We start from the raw sequence: 20035 nt of genomic DNA on the forward strand, positions 1-20035 counted from the left end.
AGGGTAGCAGATGTTGTTGAGGCCTTCTATGGAAACATGATCTACCACAGTGCTATAAAAAATTAAGCTATAAAAAATTAAGCAGGTTAATAGGGGAATAGAGAAACTGGAACTATGTGGAGAGGTGGGGTGTCAGAAAGTACAATATTATGTAGAGGGTCAGGCAGGGCCTCTCCCATAAGGCAATATTTTAGATACCCAATGGAAATGAATGAGCCACGGGAACCATAAGGACTTTTTAAGGAAGAATATTCCAGGCAGAGAACAGAAAATGTAGAGGTGCTAAGGTGGGAGGATCTGTGATGTGAACAAAGAATAGCAACGAGGGGAATGCGAGTGCACTAGAATGATAGAGGAAGAACAGGAGGGCATGCGAATGATTCGGAGAGGAAGAGAGAAACAGATTTTGTAGCCATGGCAAAGACTAGGTTTTCTGTGAGTGAGATGGACGCCATTGGGAAATTCTGAGCAGAGGAATTACATACAGGTTAAGTTCCTTTATCCGAAATGCTTGGGACCAAAAGTGTTGTGGAGTTCAGATTTTTTCGGATCTTGGAATATTTGCATATTTACTGGCTGAACATCCCAAATTGAAACATTCCAAATCTAAGCTGCTTCAGTGGACATTTCCTTTGAGCATCATGTTGACACCCAAAAAGTTTCCGGTTTTGGATCATTTCAGATTTCAGATTTTTAGATTTGTTTTTTTTTTTTTTTTTTTTTTTGAGACGGAGTCTCGCTGTCTCACCCAGGCTGGAGTGCAGTGGCGCGATCTCGGCTCACTGCAAGCTCCGCCTCCCGGGTTCACGCCATTCTCCTGCCTCAGCCTCTCCGAGTAGCTGGGACTACAGGCGCCCGCCACCACGCCCGGCTAATTTTTTTGTATTTTTAGTAGAGACGTGGTTTCACCGTGGTCTCGATCTCCTGACCTCGTGATCCACCCGCCTCGGCCTCCCAAAGTGCTAGGATTACAAGCGTGAGCCACCGCGCCCGGCCAGATTTTTAGATTTGGAATGTTCAACCTGTATACGTTCTAACTTAAACTTTTTTTTTTTTTTTTTTTTTTTTTTTTTTTTTAAGACAGAGTCTTGCTCTGTCGCCCAGGCTGGAATGCAGTGGTGCAATCTCGGCTCACTGCAACCTCTGCTCCCGGGTTCAAGCAATTCTGCCTTAGCCCCCTGAGTAGCTGGTATTACAGGCACCTGCCACCACGCCCAGCTAATTTTTGTATTTTTAGTAGAGACGGGGTTTCACCATGTTGGCCAGGCTGGTCTCTAACTCCTGACCTCGTGATCTGCCCGCCTCGGCCTCCCAAAATGCTGGGATTACAGGCGTGAGCCACTGCGCCTGTCCATTCTGAATTAAACTTTAAAAGAATCTTATTCTAAGAATCTTTGGCTACGCTCAAAACACTGTTTTGAGAATCAGCTGTGAGAGGACAAGAGCAGAAGGAAGGAGTCATTTCAGTAGTAGGGTAACGCCGTGTGGGATGATAGATGTGCTGGGTGGTGAGAAGTGTTGGAATTTGGCTATATATAAAGGTAGGTCTGACAATTTCCTAACGAGGGTGGATATGGGGTGAAAAAGAAGGATCAAGGATGGCTCCCAAAATGTTTACCCTATGCACCTGGAAACAGAAAGACTGGGGGAGGAGCAAGGTGGAGGTGAGGAAGATAAGACTTGTAATTTTGGTTATGTGAAGATGAATGTAAGAAGGTATCTGAGGAGAAAAGGTTACTAAATGTCACTTCCTCATTGCAGGTTTGACGTTGAGTGCTTCAGATCTGGTCACTATGGTACGAGAACGAAAATGCATATTGTGCCACATCGTGTACAGCTCAAAAAAGGTAATAATGGAAGAGGGAGAATCTGAGGCTTTATGACTATTTTTTAAAGAGACATGTTATTAATAGATGTTATTAATATTAATAGACATGTTATTAATAGGAAAAGCTTTGACAATGTCTTATTTATGCTTCTTTTCTTTCCTAAACCATAGTCTCATTCCACTGGTTTCTTTCTCATTACTGCCTCCTAAAGCCAGTACCTGTATTATTAAACTTCTGTCCATCTCGAATTTGAGGGTATTCAGAACTAGATGACAGGGAAATTTAGTAACCAGTTATAGGGAAGATACCTTAAAATTCCAAGGTTATTTGAAGTTACACTGCTTTGTGCAGTTTTAAGATCATGTACTTTTTGATTAGCTAAGGATATAGCATTTATTATATGTACCTGCATTCTGTTTATGCCTGTGCTTGTGAAAAGTGCAGCACAGCAGAAATGGTATTAACAATATCCTAGATGTCCACAAGGTGGGGATGTTGCTCAAAGTAAAACTTTTTTTTTGAAATGGAGTCTTACTGTGTTGCCCAGGCTGGAGTTCAGTGGCACAATCTCAGCTCACTGCAACCTCTGCCTCCCCAGTTCAAGTGATTTTCCTGCTTCAGCCTCCCAAGTAACGGATTACAGGCATGTGCCGCCAGATATGGCTAATTTTTGTATTTTTAGTAGAGACAGGGTTTCACCATGTTGCCCAGGCTGGTCTTGAACTCCTGACCACAGGTTATTCACCTGCCTCGGGCCTGTCAGAGTGCTAGGATTATAGGCATGAACCACTGTGACCGGCCAAAACATCTTTTTAGGACCTAAAATTGGCTGCAATTTGGGTCACTTTTTGCCTTTACCTGCCTTTATCATTTGCTTTCAGAGTAGGGCTGCTAGTTTAAATACTGAGGAATTTATTCTCTTTGCTTTTAAGATGCTCTTGATTGTCATTGGAAATTCAGAGAACCGGGAGGATCATGGGCTAGGTTAGCCAGGGAAGTGTGAGTGGAAGTGTTAAACTTTGAAAAGTGTCTAGAGTAACGATGGTTTAAGAGAAATGAGGAAGAGATATTTTAGGTAGGAGAACAACATGTACAGAGACAAATGGAATGGAGTATGACCGTTCTAGGAGTTGGCAAGAAGGCTCATCTGATTAAAACAGTTTTGCCTTGGGAATAGCAGGAGTGTAATTTGTAATTAAGTGAAGACAGTTGATAAATAGTGTTGGACGCCAGATTGAAGGATCGATTATGATCCACCAAGTAGACTTGGGTGGATACTATTTTTTTTCTATCTAGATTTCTGTTAGTGATGGAAAAATTAGTGAGATTTAAAAATCATGTTTAATAATATACCTGCTACTGCTTACAAAAATAAAAGAATGCTCTTCTAGTTTTAAAAATTTGATGAAGGTTTATACAAATTGTCAATAAGTCAGAATTCCTTATGACTACTTTCACGTTGGACAGAGGTAGGGAGAAGATGTGAGATGGATAGGCTGCTGCTCAGAGATGTGATATCAGAGTTTCATAGAATAGCAGCCCTATCTTGTGATACCATGATTTTGTGATTTTGCCATTTTAAATCTTTCTGGCTCTTCTACTCTGGTTTCAAACATACTTTTATCTCTTCATACTTTTCCGTGATCATAATGAAGTTAAATGAAGGGCTGGAATTATCTACTCCTGCCCTAGGAAAAGCTGATTGTAGTTTTTATTTTCCTTTTTTTTTAAAAAAGGAAAAGCTGGTTGTAGTTTTCATTTTTATTTTTTGCTTTTTTATTTTTTTTTTAAAGCAAGGGAATGGCCTGCTTTAAGTGAGCGGTATGATTTAAGAAAATAACAAAATGGGTTAGTTGGAAGGGATAACTGATACTTATTTTCAGATAGGACTATGAACAATTGATGTTGAAGCCGTGCTTGTCTCCAATTTCCCAAACTAGTGTAACTCTTGTTTCTCCAAATAAACTATGGAGGAGAAAACGTTCTAAGTGACTTGAGTATGGGGAAAAGCTGTGTAAGGTATCCCTGAGTATCCTGAGGCCCATTAACATATAAAATACTGAGAAGCCCTGGAGTTAAATATACGTGTATAATAGAGATGGAGTCTCACTATGTTGCCCAGCTGGTCTTGAACTCCTGGCCTCAAGTGTGAGCCACTACACCTGGTCGTATTTTTTTGTATTATTCGATGTTTTCCACATGTGTTTAACCATGAGTGCCCCCCTCCCCTCCAACCAACCCAGCCTTTAAAAATACAATACTGATTAATGTACAAGGCCTAAACAGAAGCCTAATACATGAGAAGGAATGCATTTGGGGCTTACCTTAATCCCATGCCTGTGGATCTTTTTTCTTTTCTTTCTTTCTTTTTTTTTTTTTTTTTTTTTTGTTGTTTTGTTTCATTTTGAGACAGGGTTTTACCCTGCTGCCTAGGCTGGAGTGCAGTGGAGCCATCTCAGCTCACTGCAACCTCTGTGTCCCAGGCTCAGGTGATGCTCCCATCTCAGCTTCCTGAGTAGCTGGGACTACAGGCATGTGCCACTATGTTCAGCTATTTTTTAATTTAAAAATTTTTTTTGTAGGGATGAGGTCTTACTAGGTTGCCCACACTGATCTTGAACTCCTAGGCTCAAGTGATCCCTTCACCTCGACCTCCCAAAGTACTGGGCTTACAGGTGTGAGCCACCATGTCTGGCTGAATGTTTTCTAATGATTTTTGAAAGTTCAGTTGTCTCACTATTTGCATTCATTCCTTGGAGCAGGATGGGAGAAGGTTTTGCATGTAAATTTAGGACAAGATTAGTGAAGTGTTTTTAAAAAAAATTAAAAATCACATTAAAATGATTAGTGGGTGATAACATTGGTATAGTAAGAAGAATCAGTTTTTATGTCAGACAGACCCATTTCAATGAATGCTGTTTTGGTCAGGAATGGTTTTGTTGTAAGGAACAGAACTCACTTACATTTAGCTCAAGTAAAGGGGATTAGGCATATTGGTAAGCATCTAAATTAAGGAAGAATTGAATAACAGGAAGCATAAGGACTTGAGAAGATTTTTTTTTTTTTTTTTTTTAGATGGCATCTTGCTCTTGTCGCCCAGGCTGGAGTGCAATGGCGCGACCTTGGCTCACTGCAACCTCCACCTCCTGGGTTCAAGTGATTCTCCTGCTTCAGCCTCCTGAGTAGCTGGGATTACAGGCATGCGCCACCACACCCAGCTAATTTTGTATTTTTAGTGGAGACGGGGTTTCACCATGTTGGTCAGGCTGGTCTCGAACTCTTGACCTCAGGTGATCCACCTGCCTCGGTCCCCAAAGTGCTGGGATTACAGGCGTGAGCCACCGCGCCCCGCCAAAGATGTGTATATTAATGGGTTTTTTCATTCTATTCTGTCACTAACTTGTCTTAGTTTTCAGGTCTGCAAGTGTTAATTTTAGTTAGTGGCCAATCAGTTGTGGCTAGAAGAGGTAATGTGTAAAGCTACTCTCTCCTTATTTTTTTATTTTTGATTTTTTTTGAGACAGAGTCTTGCTCTGTCTCCAGGCTGGAGTGCAATGGCGCAATCTTGGCTCACTGCAACCTCCGCCTCCCAGGTTCAAGCGATTCTCCTGCCTCAGCCTCCTGAGTAGCTGGGATTACAGGCACGCGCTGCCACGCCCAGCTAATTTTTTTACTTTTATTTTATTTTATTTTATTTTATTTTATTTTATTTTATTTTTTGAGACGGAGTCTCGCTCTGTCGCCCAGGCTGGAGTGCAGTGGCACAATCTCGGCTCACTGCAAGCTCCGCCTCCCGGGTTCACGCCATTCTCCTGCCTCAGCCTCTCCGAGTAGCTGGGACTACAGGCGCCCGCCACCACACCCGGCTAATTTTTTGTATTTTTAGTAGAGACGGGGTTTCACCATGGTCTCGATCTCCTGACCTCGTGATCCGCCCGCCTCGGCCTCCCAAAGTGCTGGGATTACAAGCGTGAGCCACCGCGCCCGGCCTAATTTTTGTACTTTTAGTAGAGATGGGGTTTCACCATGTTGGTCAGGCTGGTCTCGAACTCCTGACCTTGTGATCCGCCCACCTTGGTCTCCCAAAGTGCTGGGATTATAGGCGTGAGCCACCGCACCCAGCCTACTCTCTCCTTATGAAGCATCTGTAGAGATAGGAAGGAAACGATGGTCATCTTCAGTAAAATTGCCATTTAGAAGAAGTGTTTTGGCTGGGCACAGTGGTTCACGCCTGTAATCCCAGAACTTTGGGAGGCTGAGGTGGGTGGATCACCTGAGGTCAGGAGTTCGAGACCAGCCTGGCCAACATGGTGAAACCCCATCTCTACTAAAAATGCAAAAAATTAGCTGGGCATAGTGGCACATGCCTGTAATCGAGGCTACTCAGGAGGCTGAGGCAGGAGAATCTCTTGAAACCCGGGAGGCAGAGGTTGTGGTGAGCCGAGATCAAGCCACTGCTCTCCAGCCTGGGCGACAGAGCGAGACTCCATCTCAAAAAAAAAAAAGAAGTGTTTTGATTCGCAACCCTGTTTATCACACTATAGTAGATAACTTTAAGTAATAGTGGGTTGTGTTGTATTGTTTTTGACAAATGAACTGTATATGATGAAAAATCTCAATGCACCAAATGCTTACAGTGTGACATGGTGTTTGAAACATTAGCTTTAGTGTCAGATCTGCCTGGGTTTGAATCCCACTTTGACCACTTGATTATTTGTTACTCTGAGAGGGCAAGACTAAATATTTTGTTTGTTTGTTTGTTTGTTTTTTGAAACAGAGTCTCACTCTTATTGCCCAGGCTGGAGTGCAGCGGCATGATACCAGCTCACTGCAACCTCCGCCTTCCTGGGTTCAAGCGATTCTCCTGCCTTAGCCTCCCAAGTAGCTGGGATTACAGGCATCCACCACCACTCCCAGCTAGTGTTTTTAATTTTTTTAATTTTTTTTTTTGTATTTTTTATTTTTAGTAGAGATGGGGTTTCACCATGTTGGCTAGGCTGGTCTCAAACTGCTGACCTCATGATCCGCCCGCCTCAGCCTCCCAAAGTGCTGGGATTACAGGCATGAGCCACTGTGCCCGGCCAAGACTGAGTATTTTCACACTTAACCTTCAATGCCTAGCTCTATTCTTGGCATATAATAAGAACTTGATAAATATTTGGTGAATGAACGAGTTATAACTTCTGTGCATTCTTCAGCATGAAGTTAATCATACTCCCTCGGCAGTATTTTGCAGTTCAAGTGAGAAAATGTTTGAGGGACTTCACACGGAATGCAGTAAATAGCAATAACGCAACAAGTGTAGTAGCCCTTTATTATTATATATGTGAGCAGCCATTCTCTAATTATGGCATCCTGGCTGTATATACTGTAGAGTGACAAAGGGATAGACATTTATAGCTTTTTGAGTTTTTTTTTTTTTTTTTTGAGACGGAGTCTCACTCTGTTGCCCAGGCTGGTGTGCAGTGGTGCAATCTCAGCTCACTGCAAGCTCCGCCTCCCGGGTTCACGCCATTCTCCTGTCTCAGCCTCTCCGAGTAGCTGGGACTACAGGCGCCCGCCACCACACCCGGCTAATTTTTTTGTATTTTTAGTAGAGATGGGGTTTCACCGTGGTCTCGATCTCCTGACCTCGTGATCCGCCCGCCTCGGCCTCCCAAAGTGCTGGGATTACAAGCATGAGCCACCGCGCCCGGCCGCTTTTTGAGTTTTGTGTATGTGTACACGTGTGCATGTTTTTTTCTTTTTTCTTTTTTCTTTTTTTTTGAGACGGAGTCTCGCTCTGTCACCAGGCTGGAGTGCAGTGGCACAATCTCGGCTCACTGCAGCCTCCGCTTCCCGGGTTCAAGTGATTCTCCTGCCTCAGCCTCCTGAGTAGCTGGGACTATAGGCACACACTGCCATGCCCAGCTAATTTTTGTATTTTTAGTAGAGACGGGGTTTCATCATGTTGGCCAGGATGGTCTCTATCTCCTGACTTCGTGATCTGCCCACCTCGGCCTCCCAAAGTGCTGGGATTACAGGTGTGAGCCACCGCACCCAGCTGTGTGCATGTTTTTAAGTGGCAGCTTTCCCACATATTTTCTTCCCTCTAAGGATGGGAAGAAGGGAACCTACTATAAATGTTCAAACTTTTCATTGGAGCCAAACAAATCCACTGGGGAAGTGAGGGAGTGGACAGTGAAGATAAAGGATTGATTAAGCTGCTGTGTTCAAAGTATTTTTTTAAAACTTTCTTATCTAGCATAGAGAGGCTCTGTTATGTTTGTAACTCCTATCTAGAATTGATGTATCCATCTATATTCATTCAACAAATGCTTATTGATGACTATATGCTAGGCCCTGTCCAAGACATGGGTAAAGTAAGAGTTGTAGCTTACTCTTGAGAAACTATGGATAAAATAAGCCAAATAGTTGAAAAGTTGAGTGATTTGAAAGTTTTTTTTTTAAATGAACTTTAGTAAATTCTTTATAATGGGATAGAATTTAACCTACTTAGTTTACTCTTAAATCTTTTGCTTCCTAAAGATAATACTTTCTAATCTTTTTGGAAAGCCACTTAAATATGTCTTTTTAAGAATTCTTTTTATGTAAACATGAAATATATTAAAAAACACAGTCAATTATTAAGGAACTGATTTCAGCATTATATTGAGAATAACCACAAACACATTTGACATAAGGAGTTTGAGCCCCAATTTTTGATTGAGTAGGAACAGAGGAGTTTTTTTTTCAAAGTAACCCTGCTTAGTTTTAATCTACTTTCTTTAATTTTGAAGGAGATGGACGAACACATGCGGAGCATGCTGCATCACAGGGAGCTTGAGAACCTCAAGGGCAGGTATGGGAACGGCTCTCTTCCATAAATTTGTGAATGTGGGTGGATCTGAGTGATGATGGTGCCTGTCAGTTTGTTTTGCAGTAATCCATCCTAAGCAAATGTTGTCTTATGGTGTAGAACAACCTTTTATAATTAATACCAAATATAGTAGATTTTTGGCATTCAAAAGGGATAAACTCTGATACCTTTGGGCATCTCAAATGTGTGAATTCACAGCAGCCCTATCAAGTAGATTACAACAAAGGTGAGTTGGGATGAGCTAACTCTCTCATTAGTAAGCTTTCTCATTCCTACGTGTTAGCCCTGCAACTAGGACATTTTGTATTTTTACTTCAGCAGTGTTACAAATTATTGCATGCCATAAACATTTAGTATTGCTGGAATTGTCTGAGACATCCAAAGTCTGCTAGATAGCACTGAATCTCATTGGTATAAACAAAATTGAAATATAAACCTTGAATGTATTTAAGAATGCTGGCCAGGTGCAGTGGCTCATGCCTGTAATCCCAACACTTTGGGAGCCCAGGGTGGAAGGATTACTTGAGCCCAGGAGTTTGAGACCAGCCTGGGCAACGTAGGAAGACCTTGTCTCTACAAATAAAGAAATCAGGTGGGTGTGGCAGCTAATAGCCTGTGGTCCCAACTATTTGGGAGGCTAAGGTTGGGAGGATCACTTGAGCTTAGGTAGGTCCAGGCTACAGTGAGCTGTGATTGCACCACTGCCCTCCAGCCTGGGTGACACAGTGAGACCCCGTCTCAAAAAAAAAAAAAAAAAAAGAATGCTATTCTGTGATTTAAAGCTTGAGATGTTTAAGGAAAGGAAATCTAGTAAGTGGACACCTTTAAAAAATGAAATGTAGGCCAGGTGCAGTGGCTCATGCCTGTCAGCATTTTGGAAAACTGAGCCAGGCAGATTGCTTGAGCCCAGGAGTTCAAGACCAACCTGGACAACATGGGGAAACCCCATTGTATTAGTCTATTCTCACACTGCTAATAAAGACATACCCGAGACTGGGTAATTTATAAAGGAGAGAGGTTTAATTGACTCACAGTTCCACGTGGCTGGGGAGGCCTCACAATCATGGCGGAAGGTGAATGAGGAGCAGAGTTATGTCTTACATGGCAGCAGGCAAGAGAGCTTGTGCAGGGGAATTCCCATTTATAAAACTATCAGATCTCCTGAGACTTATTCACTACCATGAGAACAGTATGGGGGAAACTGCCCCTATGATTCAGTTATCTCCACCTGGCCCTACCCTTGACATGTGAGGATTATTGCAATTCAAGGTGAGATTTGAGTGGGGACACAGCCAAGCCATATCACTTATCTCTATCCCCTGCCCCGCAAAAAATCCCCAAAATTAGCTGGGCATGGTGGTGTGTGCCTGTAGTCCCAGCTACTCATCAGCCTGAAGTGGGAGGATGCTTGAGCCTGGGAGGTGGAGGTTGCAGTGAGCCAAGATCACACCACCACACTCCAGCCTGGTGACAGAGCCATACCCTGTCTCAAAAAAAAAAAAAAAAAAGTAGCGTATGTGTATATTCCATGTCTTTTGTCTATTTGTGATTTCTTTTTTGATGTATTTGACTTCTGTCAATTTGAAGTTTGGAAACAGGATAGATGGAGAAACATTGGGAACCTAGGAAATAGGAATTATATCTTATCCCATGAATAATAATTACAAGTTTGTGGTTTTTTTTTTTTTTTTTGAGATGGAGTCTCACTCTGTTGCCCAGGTTAGAATGCAGTGGTGCCATCTCGGCTCACTGCAACCTCTGCTTCCCGGATTCAAGCGATTCTCCTGCTTCACCCTCCTGAGTAGCTGGGATTACAGGTGTGTGCCACTACACCCGGCTAATTTCAGAAATTTTAGTAGAGACGGGGTTTCACCATGTTGGTCAGACTGATCTCGAACTCCTAACCCTGTGATCTTCCTGCCTTGGCCTCCCAATGGATTACAGGCGTGAGCCACCGTGGCTGGCCAATAGTTCCAAGTTTTGATCAGGATGTCAACCTAGGTCATTTGAAATTTATTTTTTTATGACCTACAGTTTAAGATTCTGTGGACAAATTAATGTGTTATTAAACTTTCAGCATCTCTTTAGCCTATTAGTGGAATTTTTCCCTGCCCCCAGTCTCTTATTGTGTGAAGGTTAGGTCTTAGCAGCAATATAAAGGAGACTGTCACTCAAATTTAGTATGGGGAGCCCTTATTATTTTTAATATATACTTTTTTGAGACAGGGTCTCACTCACTCTGTCACTAGGCTGAGGTGCCGTGGCATTATCACAGCTGACTGCAACCTCGAACTCCTGGGCTCAAACAATCCTCCCACCTCAGCTTACTGTATAGCTGGAACTACAGGTGTGTGCCACCACACCCTTTTGGCTTTTATTTTTGGCTTTTATTTTTTGTAAAGACAGGATTTCACTCTGTCTTTCATTTGGCCTTTATTTTTTCTAAAGACGGTTCCACTCTGTTGCTCAGGGTGGTCTTGAATTCCTGGGCTCTAGGTGATCCTCCTACCTCTGCCTTCCAAAGTGGTGAGACTACAGGCATGAGCCAGTCTCCGTGGCCAGAAGCCCTTATCATAATACCTTGAATATATATGATCTCTACCTCATTAACATTCAAAATCTATGAAATGCAGTCGACTTTTGATTATGTGGAGTATTTTACTTAAAAATCCCATTTTCAACAGACTTCCTTCTAGAGTTCATTTTATTATGGGTTACTTACCTGCCACCCGACCCATATGCACTATATCATTAAACAAAACAAACGAGGTCAGTAAATCTAGTCTGTAGGAGAGAAGCCCATTGCATTCAAAGATTAATGCCTCATTTATTTCGGACATCACTAATCAGCCATTTAAAACATTTTTAAAAGTTTGGGCCAGATGCGGTGCTCATGCCTATAATCCCAGCACTTTGGGAGGCTAAGACAGGAGGATCACTTGAGCCCAGGAGTTCAAGACCAACCTGGGGAACATAGTGGGACCTCTGTCTCTACAAAAAAAAAAAAAAAAAAAAAAAAAAAGCCAGTCGTGGTGGGTTGCACTGTAGTCCAGCTACTAAGGAGGCTGAGGCAGAAGGATCCCTTGAGCCCAGGAGTTTGAGGCTGCAGTGAGCTATGATCATGCCACTGCACTCCAGCCTGGGCGACAGTGAAACCCTGTCTCAAAACAAAACCAAGTTTCGTCACATAAGACTCATGTTTATAATCAATATAGAATCATAAAAAGTTGTTTAAAAAGTAAAAGTCTTCTCTCCACCCCACCCCCCTTTCCCCTCTAAATCCTATTTCTTAGAGGAGACTCAATGGTTGGTGTATATCCTATCCAGACCTCTTTCTATGTATTTACATACTTATTTATTTATTTATTTATTGAGACGGAGTTTCACACTTGTAGCCCAAGCTGGAGTGCAATGGTGCGATCTCGGCTCACTGCAACCTCCGCCTCCTGGGTTCAAGTGATTCTCCTGCCTCAGCCTCCCAAGTAGCTGGGATTACAGGCACGCACAACCACACCTGGCTAATGTTTTGTACTTTTAGTAGAAACTGGGTTTCGCTATGTTGACCAGGCTGGTCTCGAACTCCTGACCTCAGGTGATCCACCTGCCTTGGCCTCCCAAAGTGCTGGGATTACAGGCATGAGCCACTGTGCCCAGCCTATACATTTATATTTATAGATACACATTTTGTTTTGTGATATTAACATAACAAACCACATTGTCCTTTATGTTTTGTTCTATAATGTGTTCTTTTCCACCCATACAACTACACTGTGCTATGGAGATTTTATCTACCATTTTTAATTATTTGGATCACAGTACAATAATTAGGAAAAAGGCACTAAAAGCCTCCCTGAGCTGCCAATAGGAATGTCAGGTTTTGCACCCTAACTCATTTTCTTTTTTTTTTTTTTTTTTTTTTTTTTTTTTTGAGACGGAGTCTCGCTCTGTCACCCAGGCTGGAGTGCAGTGGCGCGATCTCGGCTCACTGCAAGCTCCGCCTCCCGGGTTCACGCCATTCTCCTGCCTCAGCCTCTCTGAGTAGCTGGGACTACAGGCGCCCGCCACCATGCCCGGCTAATTTTTTGTATTTTTAGTAGAGATGGGGTTTCACCGTGGTCTCGATCTCCTGACCTCGTGATCCGCCCGCCTCGGCCTCCCAAAGTGCTGGGATTACAAGCGTGAGCCACCGCGCCCGGCCCTAACTCATTTTCTTTAGAGGATAGCCTTTAGTACTTATTTACTCACATATTGGATATAGTGTTCCTGACCCTAACAAATTATGTTACATATAAGAGAGAAGACAAACAGGTAGCAAGAAAAAACAGCTTACAAAATTATAGAAAACCCCATAGAATCTCAAAAATTGTTTACTGACTTGGAACATTTACTGTAAGGACGGTCTTCACAGCTTGTACCATAGGGACAAATAATTATCAGTCATTATTTCTTTACCATGTTATCCTGGGTTTGTGATTATTTCCTCTGGATTTCATTTTTAACCACTAGGTTTCTGACACTGAGACTTTCTTTTTCTCTTTATAGTTGTGTCTACAGGTTTTGGTTGTGATCTGGTTAAGAATTGCAAAGTACGTGTTATTTAGGCTTTGCATGCAAGCTTGAATAAGCAATAAGTAACTGGTCTTACTTGGTTCATGGCTGTGGACATGTGAAACATTTCCCTATTTTTTCCTAATATACTTCTTCAGATGTGTGGGCTGTAAGTAACATCTCCAGATAGAGACTATTAAAACGGCACAAACCTTTATTTATTCAGCAGCTGTTGTCGGGTAGTTAGAGCAAGCTTAATAAAGAAAAGCTTATGGAGAGAGTATCTTAAGACTTTGTGTTTCACACATGAGAGGAAATTGTGTGGTAACAGGATGAAGCTAATTTAGGCCCTCCTTTAAATGCCCTAAGGAAAATTATTGCCTTTCCTAGCCAAGGAGCAAAGCTGTACATTTCCCCCATGATTATTTTATTTATTTACACAGTATAGTAAGTATTTTAACTGATTGTTAATAAATAATTATCAAGTAACATCATTAAAATATTAATTTGCTATTAGGCTTTTAAAACATGGTTTCCCAAACACTATATGTTGAAGCATGTATGCCTGTTGTGTAGAGAACAGAGGTAATATGCTTACTCCACACACGCTTGAATTTTCAGAAGATATGGCTACATAGAGAAAGAACAGGGTAGTATAACCACATCTGAAAACGCAGATGTGTGTGGAGGTAACCATATTACCCCTACACACTTTTGAAGTTTCTTATAAAGTTTTTTTTTGAAGTTTCTTGCAAAGTTTCTGTTTTAAACTGGATTTTATTTATAAGAAAAATGTTAGGGATTTGGTTTTTGAAAAATTATTTTTAGTGTTAAATTTTTTTTTTTTTTTTTGAGATGGAGTTTTGCTCTTGTTGCCCAGGCTAGAGTGCAATGGTGCAATCTTGGCTCACCGCAACCTCTACCTCCCTGGTTCAAGCGATTCTCCTGCCTCAGCCTCCTGAGTAGTTGGGATTACAGGCATGCGCCACCACACCCGGCTAATTTTGTATTTTTAGTAGAGACAGGGTTTCTCCATGTTGGTCAGGCTGGTCTTGAACTCCTGACCTCAGGTGATCTGCCCGCCTTGGCCTCCCAAAGTGCTGGGATTACAGGCATTGGCACCCAGCTAGTGTTAACTTTTATACTGCACTTATTGCGTATGCCCTTCTGGACAGGGTCTCTGATTTGTTCTCTGCCAAATAATTTTGGAACTCTGGTTATATTCTTTCTCACTAGGATTGCAAAATGGTTTGAAAATGTTCCACTGTTAAGAATCCAACATATATTTGTGCTTTGGGGGTTGCAGGGTGTGTAGGTTTACGATTATGGATGTTTATTTTTAACAGTTAAGTTCTGCCTACTTTATACAACATTCCTTAATATTTTGGAAAGTCAGTATTGCTTTCTAGTTGTGTCTTTTAAGAGCGAAGGGTTTTGGTAGTTTGAGTATTAGACAGATTCTCTGCATTTTAGAAGTAAGGATAAAATCAGGGATTTTATTTTAAAATACTTTTTAGGGCTTATACTAAAGTCCCCAATTGAAAGATGTCCCTGGTACTGCAATATTCAGTTTAGCATTCTATGAGCTTTTAGGTGGAAAAGTAGGCTAAGATATTTTCCATAGTTTTAGAGAGTTTTAAGACAAAAATATTTTCTTTTTTTTTTGAGACCAAGTCTCACTCTGTCACCCAGGCTGGAGTGCAGTGGAGTGATCTCTGCTCACTGCAACCTCCACCTCCCAGGTTCAAGCGATTCTCCTGCCTCCGCCTCCTGAGTAGCTAGGATTACAGGCACGTGCCACCATGCCCGGCTAATTTTTGTATTTTTTTTAGTAGAGATGGGGTTTCACCATATTGGCCAGGCTGGTCTTGAAGTCCTGACCTCGTGATCCACCCACCTCGGCCTCCCAAAGTGCTGGGATTACAGGCTTGAACCACTGCGCCCGGCCGACAAAAAGGTTTTCTAACTGGAAAATTGAGTTGGTTGGAATGTTTATAGTGTAAATGAGATATTATAGATTTGTTATAGTCCTCAGACTGTTCTGATGCTGCCCATTGTGATAGATTTATATAATTAACTTCTTTGTGTGTTGCTCTGAGAAACAGCTTGTTATTAACGTTCAGTTGGAATGAGCTACCATCAATTTAATTGCTTGAGAGAAAAGTATCGGTGTCCCTGGTAAACTGGAGAAAGTTGAGGATTATTCTTTTTTCTTTTTTACTTTTCTTTTTTTTTTTTGAGACGGAGTCTCACTCTGTCGCCCAGGCTGGAGTGCAGTGGTGTGATCTCTGCTCACTACAACCTCCGCCTCCTGGGTTCAAGTGATTCTCCTGCCTCAGCCTCCTGAGTAGCTGGGATTACAGGTGCTCACCACCATGCCCGGCTAATTTTTGTATTTTTAGTAGAGATGGGGTTTTACCAGGTTGGCCGGGGTGGTCTCAAACTCCTGACCTCGGGTGATCGCACCTGCCTCAGCCTCCCAAAGTGCTGGGATTACAGGTGTGAGCCACCACGCCTGGCCAAAGATTATTCTTTAAGTGCATAAATGTAGTAAGTGCAGTTGAAAACCCTCAGTAAAAATAATGTATTTAAGTACCTGTGGAATTAGAATATTGATATTCTGGGTAATCAGATATTGACATTTTTAGGAAACCTGGTCAGAGCACCTTAAAATGAATCTTAAAAATGTCGGTATTTGAGGTTGCAGAGTAAAAAAACAGGGAAAACTTGCAAATTTTCTGTTTTTCTGAGCTCTTCTCCATGATCCTTACAAAATAAGGAACAATGTTGTTTTTTTAAACTTACTGGGCATTGTTTGAGTGTTTAGACTTTGTCACCCTAAACAAGAGTGACTATGCTAAGTATTTATTAGAAGACAGTTTCTGTTACAGGTCACCTGAATATTCATTAAAAAAAAAAAAAAGAAAGAAAATACCTTACCAGAAAACAGCATGCCTAGAATTTAGCTGTATTTTGGTAAGGTGTTTTTTTTTTTCTTTTGTTTTTTTTGAGGTGGCATCTCGCTGTGTCTCCCAGGCTGGAGTGCAGTGGTGTAATCTCGGCTCACTGCAACCTTTGCCTTCTGGATTCAAGCGATTCTCCTGCCTCAGCCTCCTGAATAGCTGGGAATATAGGTGCGCACCACCACACCAGGCTAATTTCTGTATTTTTAGTAGAGATGGGGGTTTCACCATTTTGGTCAGGCTGGTCTCAAACTGCTGACCTCATGATCTGCCTGCCTTGGCCTCCCCAAGTGCTGGGATTACAGGCGTGAGCCACCAAGCCCGGCCTTTTTTTTTTTTCTTGAATAAATATTCAGGTGATCTGTAACAGTAACTGTCTTCTAGTAAATGAAGTGCCCAGTTTTGAGGGTCTCTTCTGATTGATGTACATTCTGCCTATGTCTAGTTAGGTATCTGTGAGGGAAAGATGGAACAGAGGTGCATGTGTGTGTATGTGTTTCTGTCTGGACAAAGACGGCATGTCTTTTTGGGTTGTTGGGTTTTTTTTTTAATAGATTGGCATAGGAAGTGCAAAAATATAACTAGTCTAAATCCAAGACACATGATACATAGTTAAGCCAATTTGGATTGTTGAATGGATACTGCTGTCTTGTAACTATGGTGTTCAGATGTTTCTCATAAATGACTGCATAGTCAGCTGACCCAGTCAAGGGATTTCCAGAAGCTAAAAAGCAGTTTAATTATTGATCTGCTACAGCTCTGGACACTGATTCAAGACTTTGGCTTTTGAAGACTGGCTAAGTGAGATTTGCCATGAAGTATGTAAAGTAGAAAAACAAAACAAAGCAAAAAAGTCTGCCTAGTTTAACTAAAAACCTGGTTTTGCATCTCTCTGAACTGTAGCATTTTCTGAAACTTGAGAAAACACATTTGCTTGGCACAGCTGTTAACTTCCTACAACTGAAATGCTTTCCATTCCCTTTAAAATAAGCCCTTCTGAAGCAGAATGTAGATCACATGTATCATCCAGACCAAAAAAGTTTGCCTGGACTACTCCTGGGGTCCGGAATCCTCACATTCCAGGCAGAGCTCCAGCTGTTCTGATTTAGTTACCCACTAGGGATTGGCTGCGCCACCTACTCTTGTTTCCACCCCTTAACTTTCACTGGAAGAAAGCTCTAGACTGAAGATTAAATGTAAGCGCTGTCACCAGGCCTTCTGAGTGCAGCCGGCACCATGGGTGTGCTCCAGAGCAACTTCTGCTTGCTCTGAGCCCCCTGCCCTGCCTCCCCTTTCACCATGTTTCCTCTGACAAGATTTTAAGTACAGCAATTCAAGAAGATTTCTCCTCCTAAATGACATTTATCTGAAGTGTATTGCCTCTTGATTGCTGGAAAAGAATCTTAAACTCATTTCAAAAGTAACTTATAAACAAACTTATTATTAAAAGTGATGAAAGGAGCATTGAAATTAATTAGCACTAATTTTTCACTGTGCCAAAGTGTGCAGTGTCCTTCAGAGGAAACGATAACAGATCTGGTGAGTGTGCCATGCCAGTGGGGAGAATTGAATGTCCCTCATCTCCCTCTTTCCCTAGGGACATTAGTCATGAGTGCCGAGTGTGCGGGGTCACAGAAGTGGGTCTTTCTGCATATGCAAAGCACATTTCTGGCCAGTTGCACAAAGATAACGTTGATGCCCAGGAAAGAGAAGATGATGGAAAAGGAGAGGAAGAGGAAGAAGATTATTTTGACAAGGAACTCGTTCAGTTAATAAAACAAAGGAAAGAACAAAATCGGTAAGTAATTGTTTTTTTTAAAAGCCTATCTATAACAGAACACAGCAAAGAATACATTTTATATCTTTGTACTGTTCAGCCCATAGCATTTAAACTTAGGTATAAACTTTAGCTTGAGGTTGTTGTCTTATTACTCAAAGGGCAATGGAATGTTTTCTTGAACTACTGTAATATCTTCTTAAAAAAGCAAACTCAGTATAGTTCCTACATAAGCTGTAGCTACATATCTGAAATTTTTGCCATGTTGGTAACTATGTTGAGAATGGCTTTATTGGTATCCAAATCTTTTTTTTTTTTTTTTTTTTTAAGATAGAGTCTCACTCTGTCACCCACCCAGACTGGAGTGCAGTGGTGTGATCTTGGCTCATTGTAACCTCTGCCTCCTGGGTTCAAGTAATTCTCCTGCCTCAGCCTCCTGAGTAGCTGGGATTACAGATGCCTGCCACCATGCCTGGCTAATTTTTTTTTTGTACTTTTAGTAGAGACGGGGTTTAACCCCATTAGCCAGGCTGGTCTCAAACTCCTGACTTCAAGCAGTCTGTCCACCTCAGCCTCCCAAAGTGCTGGGATTACAGGCATGAGCCACCATACCTGGCCAGTATCCAAATCTTTTGAATACCAATAAGTTTTTATTTGGTGTTTAAATTTTCTAGTGGAAAGGTGTTAGAGTATAAGCTTCATTATATAAATTGTATAGTATATAGTATAGTCTTATTGCCAAATAACATTTCTTAGGAAAATATTTTTTGACTGGTGTGAATTAACGTGGTGCCTCTGCCAAATTTGATTTATCTTTTTGTCTTTGAATCCCCAGTGACTACCACAGTGCTTTATTGAATAAATTTTTTTGATAGTGTCAAGATCATTTAAGCAGTATAAATTTTCTAATTTGTACTGCATAATTTCATACCTACATTTATACATTCAGGTATTAGGCATTTATGTTTTTATCTTACTGCTTTCTGGTCTAAAGAGTTTAATTATAAAATTTGTTAAAAAGAGTTTAATAAATGAGGTAGAAATTTTCCATGTGAGGGAAAGAGAGAGAGAAGCACTTATGAGGTGGGATAATTTTTTAAGTCCCAGAACATGAAGAGAATCATTTCAGATTCTAAAATAAAAATGTAAAGATTCTTCTTGAATACTAGTTATACCTGGTCTGTACCTCCTTTTTAGTTAGAGGCTTGACTATAAAAAGGAAGTCGTTTTTACTCTGTATGTTAAAAGTTTTTTTGCTGGGAGGCACGGTGGCTCAGGCCTATTGTCCTGGTGCGTGAGGAGACAAGGCCAGGGCTTCAAGACCAGCCTGGGCAACATAGGAAGCCCTTATCTATGTAACAACAGCAACAAAAAATTAAAATTAAAAAAAAGTTTTTTGAACAAGTCCTTGAAGGAGACTTTCTTCGTCTTAAAATATCAATAAAGGACGAGCATCCCTAATCCAAAATCTGAAAATGCACCAAAATCCAAAACTTTAGAGTGCCAACATGAGGCCATCAGTGGAAAATTCCATACCTCATTTCATTTTACAAAATTATTTAAAATATTACCTAAAATTATCTTCAGACTGTGTATAAAAGGCTTATATGAAACATAAATGAATTTTATTTTTAGACTTGGGTCCCATTCCCGTAATATCCCATTAGGTATATGCAAAAATATTCCAAAATCCAAAGCAGTTTGAAATGCAAAACGTTTCTGGTCACAAGCATTTCAGATAAGGGACACTCAAACAACATGATTCTTAAATCATTTAGTAGCTTAGTCCTTCAGATGACATTTTCATTACTTTTAATATAGTTGCAGTTTACTTTCTCCTGCTTTAGGCAGTTGGAGCCTCTGGGAGACTAACTTCTATTAAACATCAAGTCAGAATAGATTAGACATTTGTATCATAGTTACTGTTTTTTGAGTCTTTTGATGTGCCTCCTTGGTGACCTATTTATAAAATCATCTACTTCTTTTTTTTTTTTTTTTTTTTGAGACAGGGTGTCAGTCTGTCACCCAGGCTTGAGTGTAGTGGCACGATGACACCTCA

At 41.2% G+C, this 20035-nt stretch overlaps 1 protein-coding gene across 4 annotated transcripts in view; it reads left to right on the forward strand.

Moving 5' to 3' along the window:
• Positions 1-20035, forward strand: part of ZNF106 (zinc finger protein 106) — a 77363-nt gene that overhangs the window by 14608 nt on the left and 42720 nt on the right. For 2 of the 4 annotated variants that reach the window (XM_003266780.4, XM_030814237.1), the window contains exons 2-4: positions 1762-1847; positions 8609-8670; positions 17797-17997. In XM_003266780.4, coding sequence (XP_003266828.2) covers positions 1794-1847; positions 8609-8670; positions 17797-17997 — 317 coding nt within the window. In that variant the 5' untranslated portion in view covers positions 1762-1793. The remainder of the gene's footprint in view (positions 1-1761; positions 1848-8608; positions 8671-17796; positions 17998-20035) is intronic. The other 2 variants (XM_030814238.1, XM_030814239.1) reach the window with 1 other exon arrangement.

This window comes from Nomascus leucogenys, chromosome 6 (genome assembly GCF_006542625.1).
Source record: "Nomascus leucogenys isolate Asia chromosome 6, Asia_NLE_v1, whole genome shotgun sequence".
NCBI lineage: Eukaryota > Metazoa > Chordata > Mammalia > Primates > Hylobatidae > Nomascus > Nomascus leucogenys.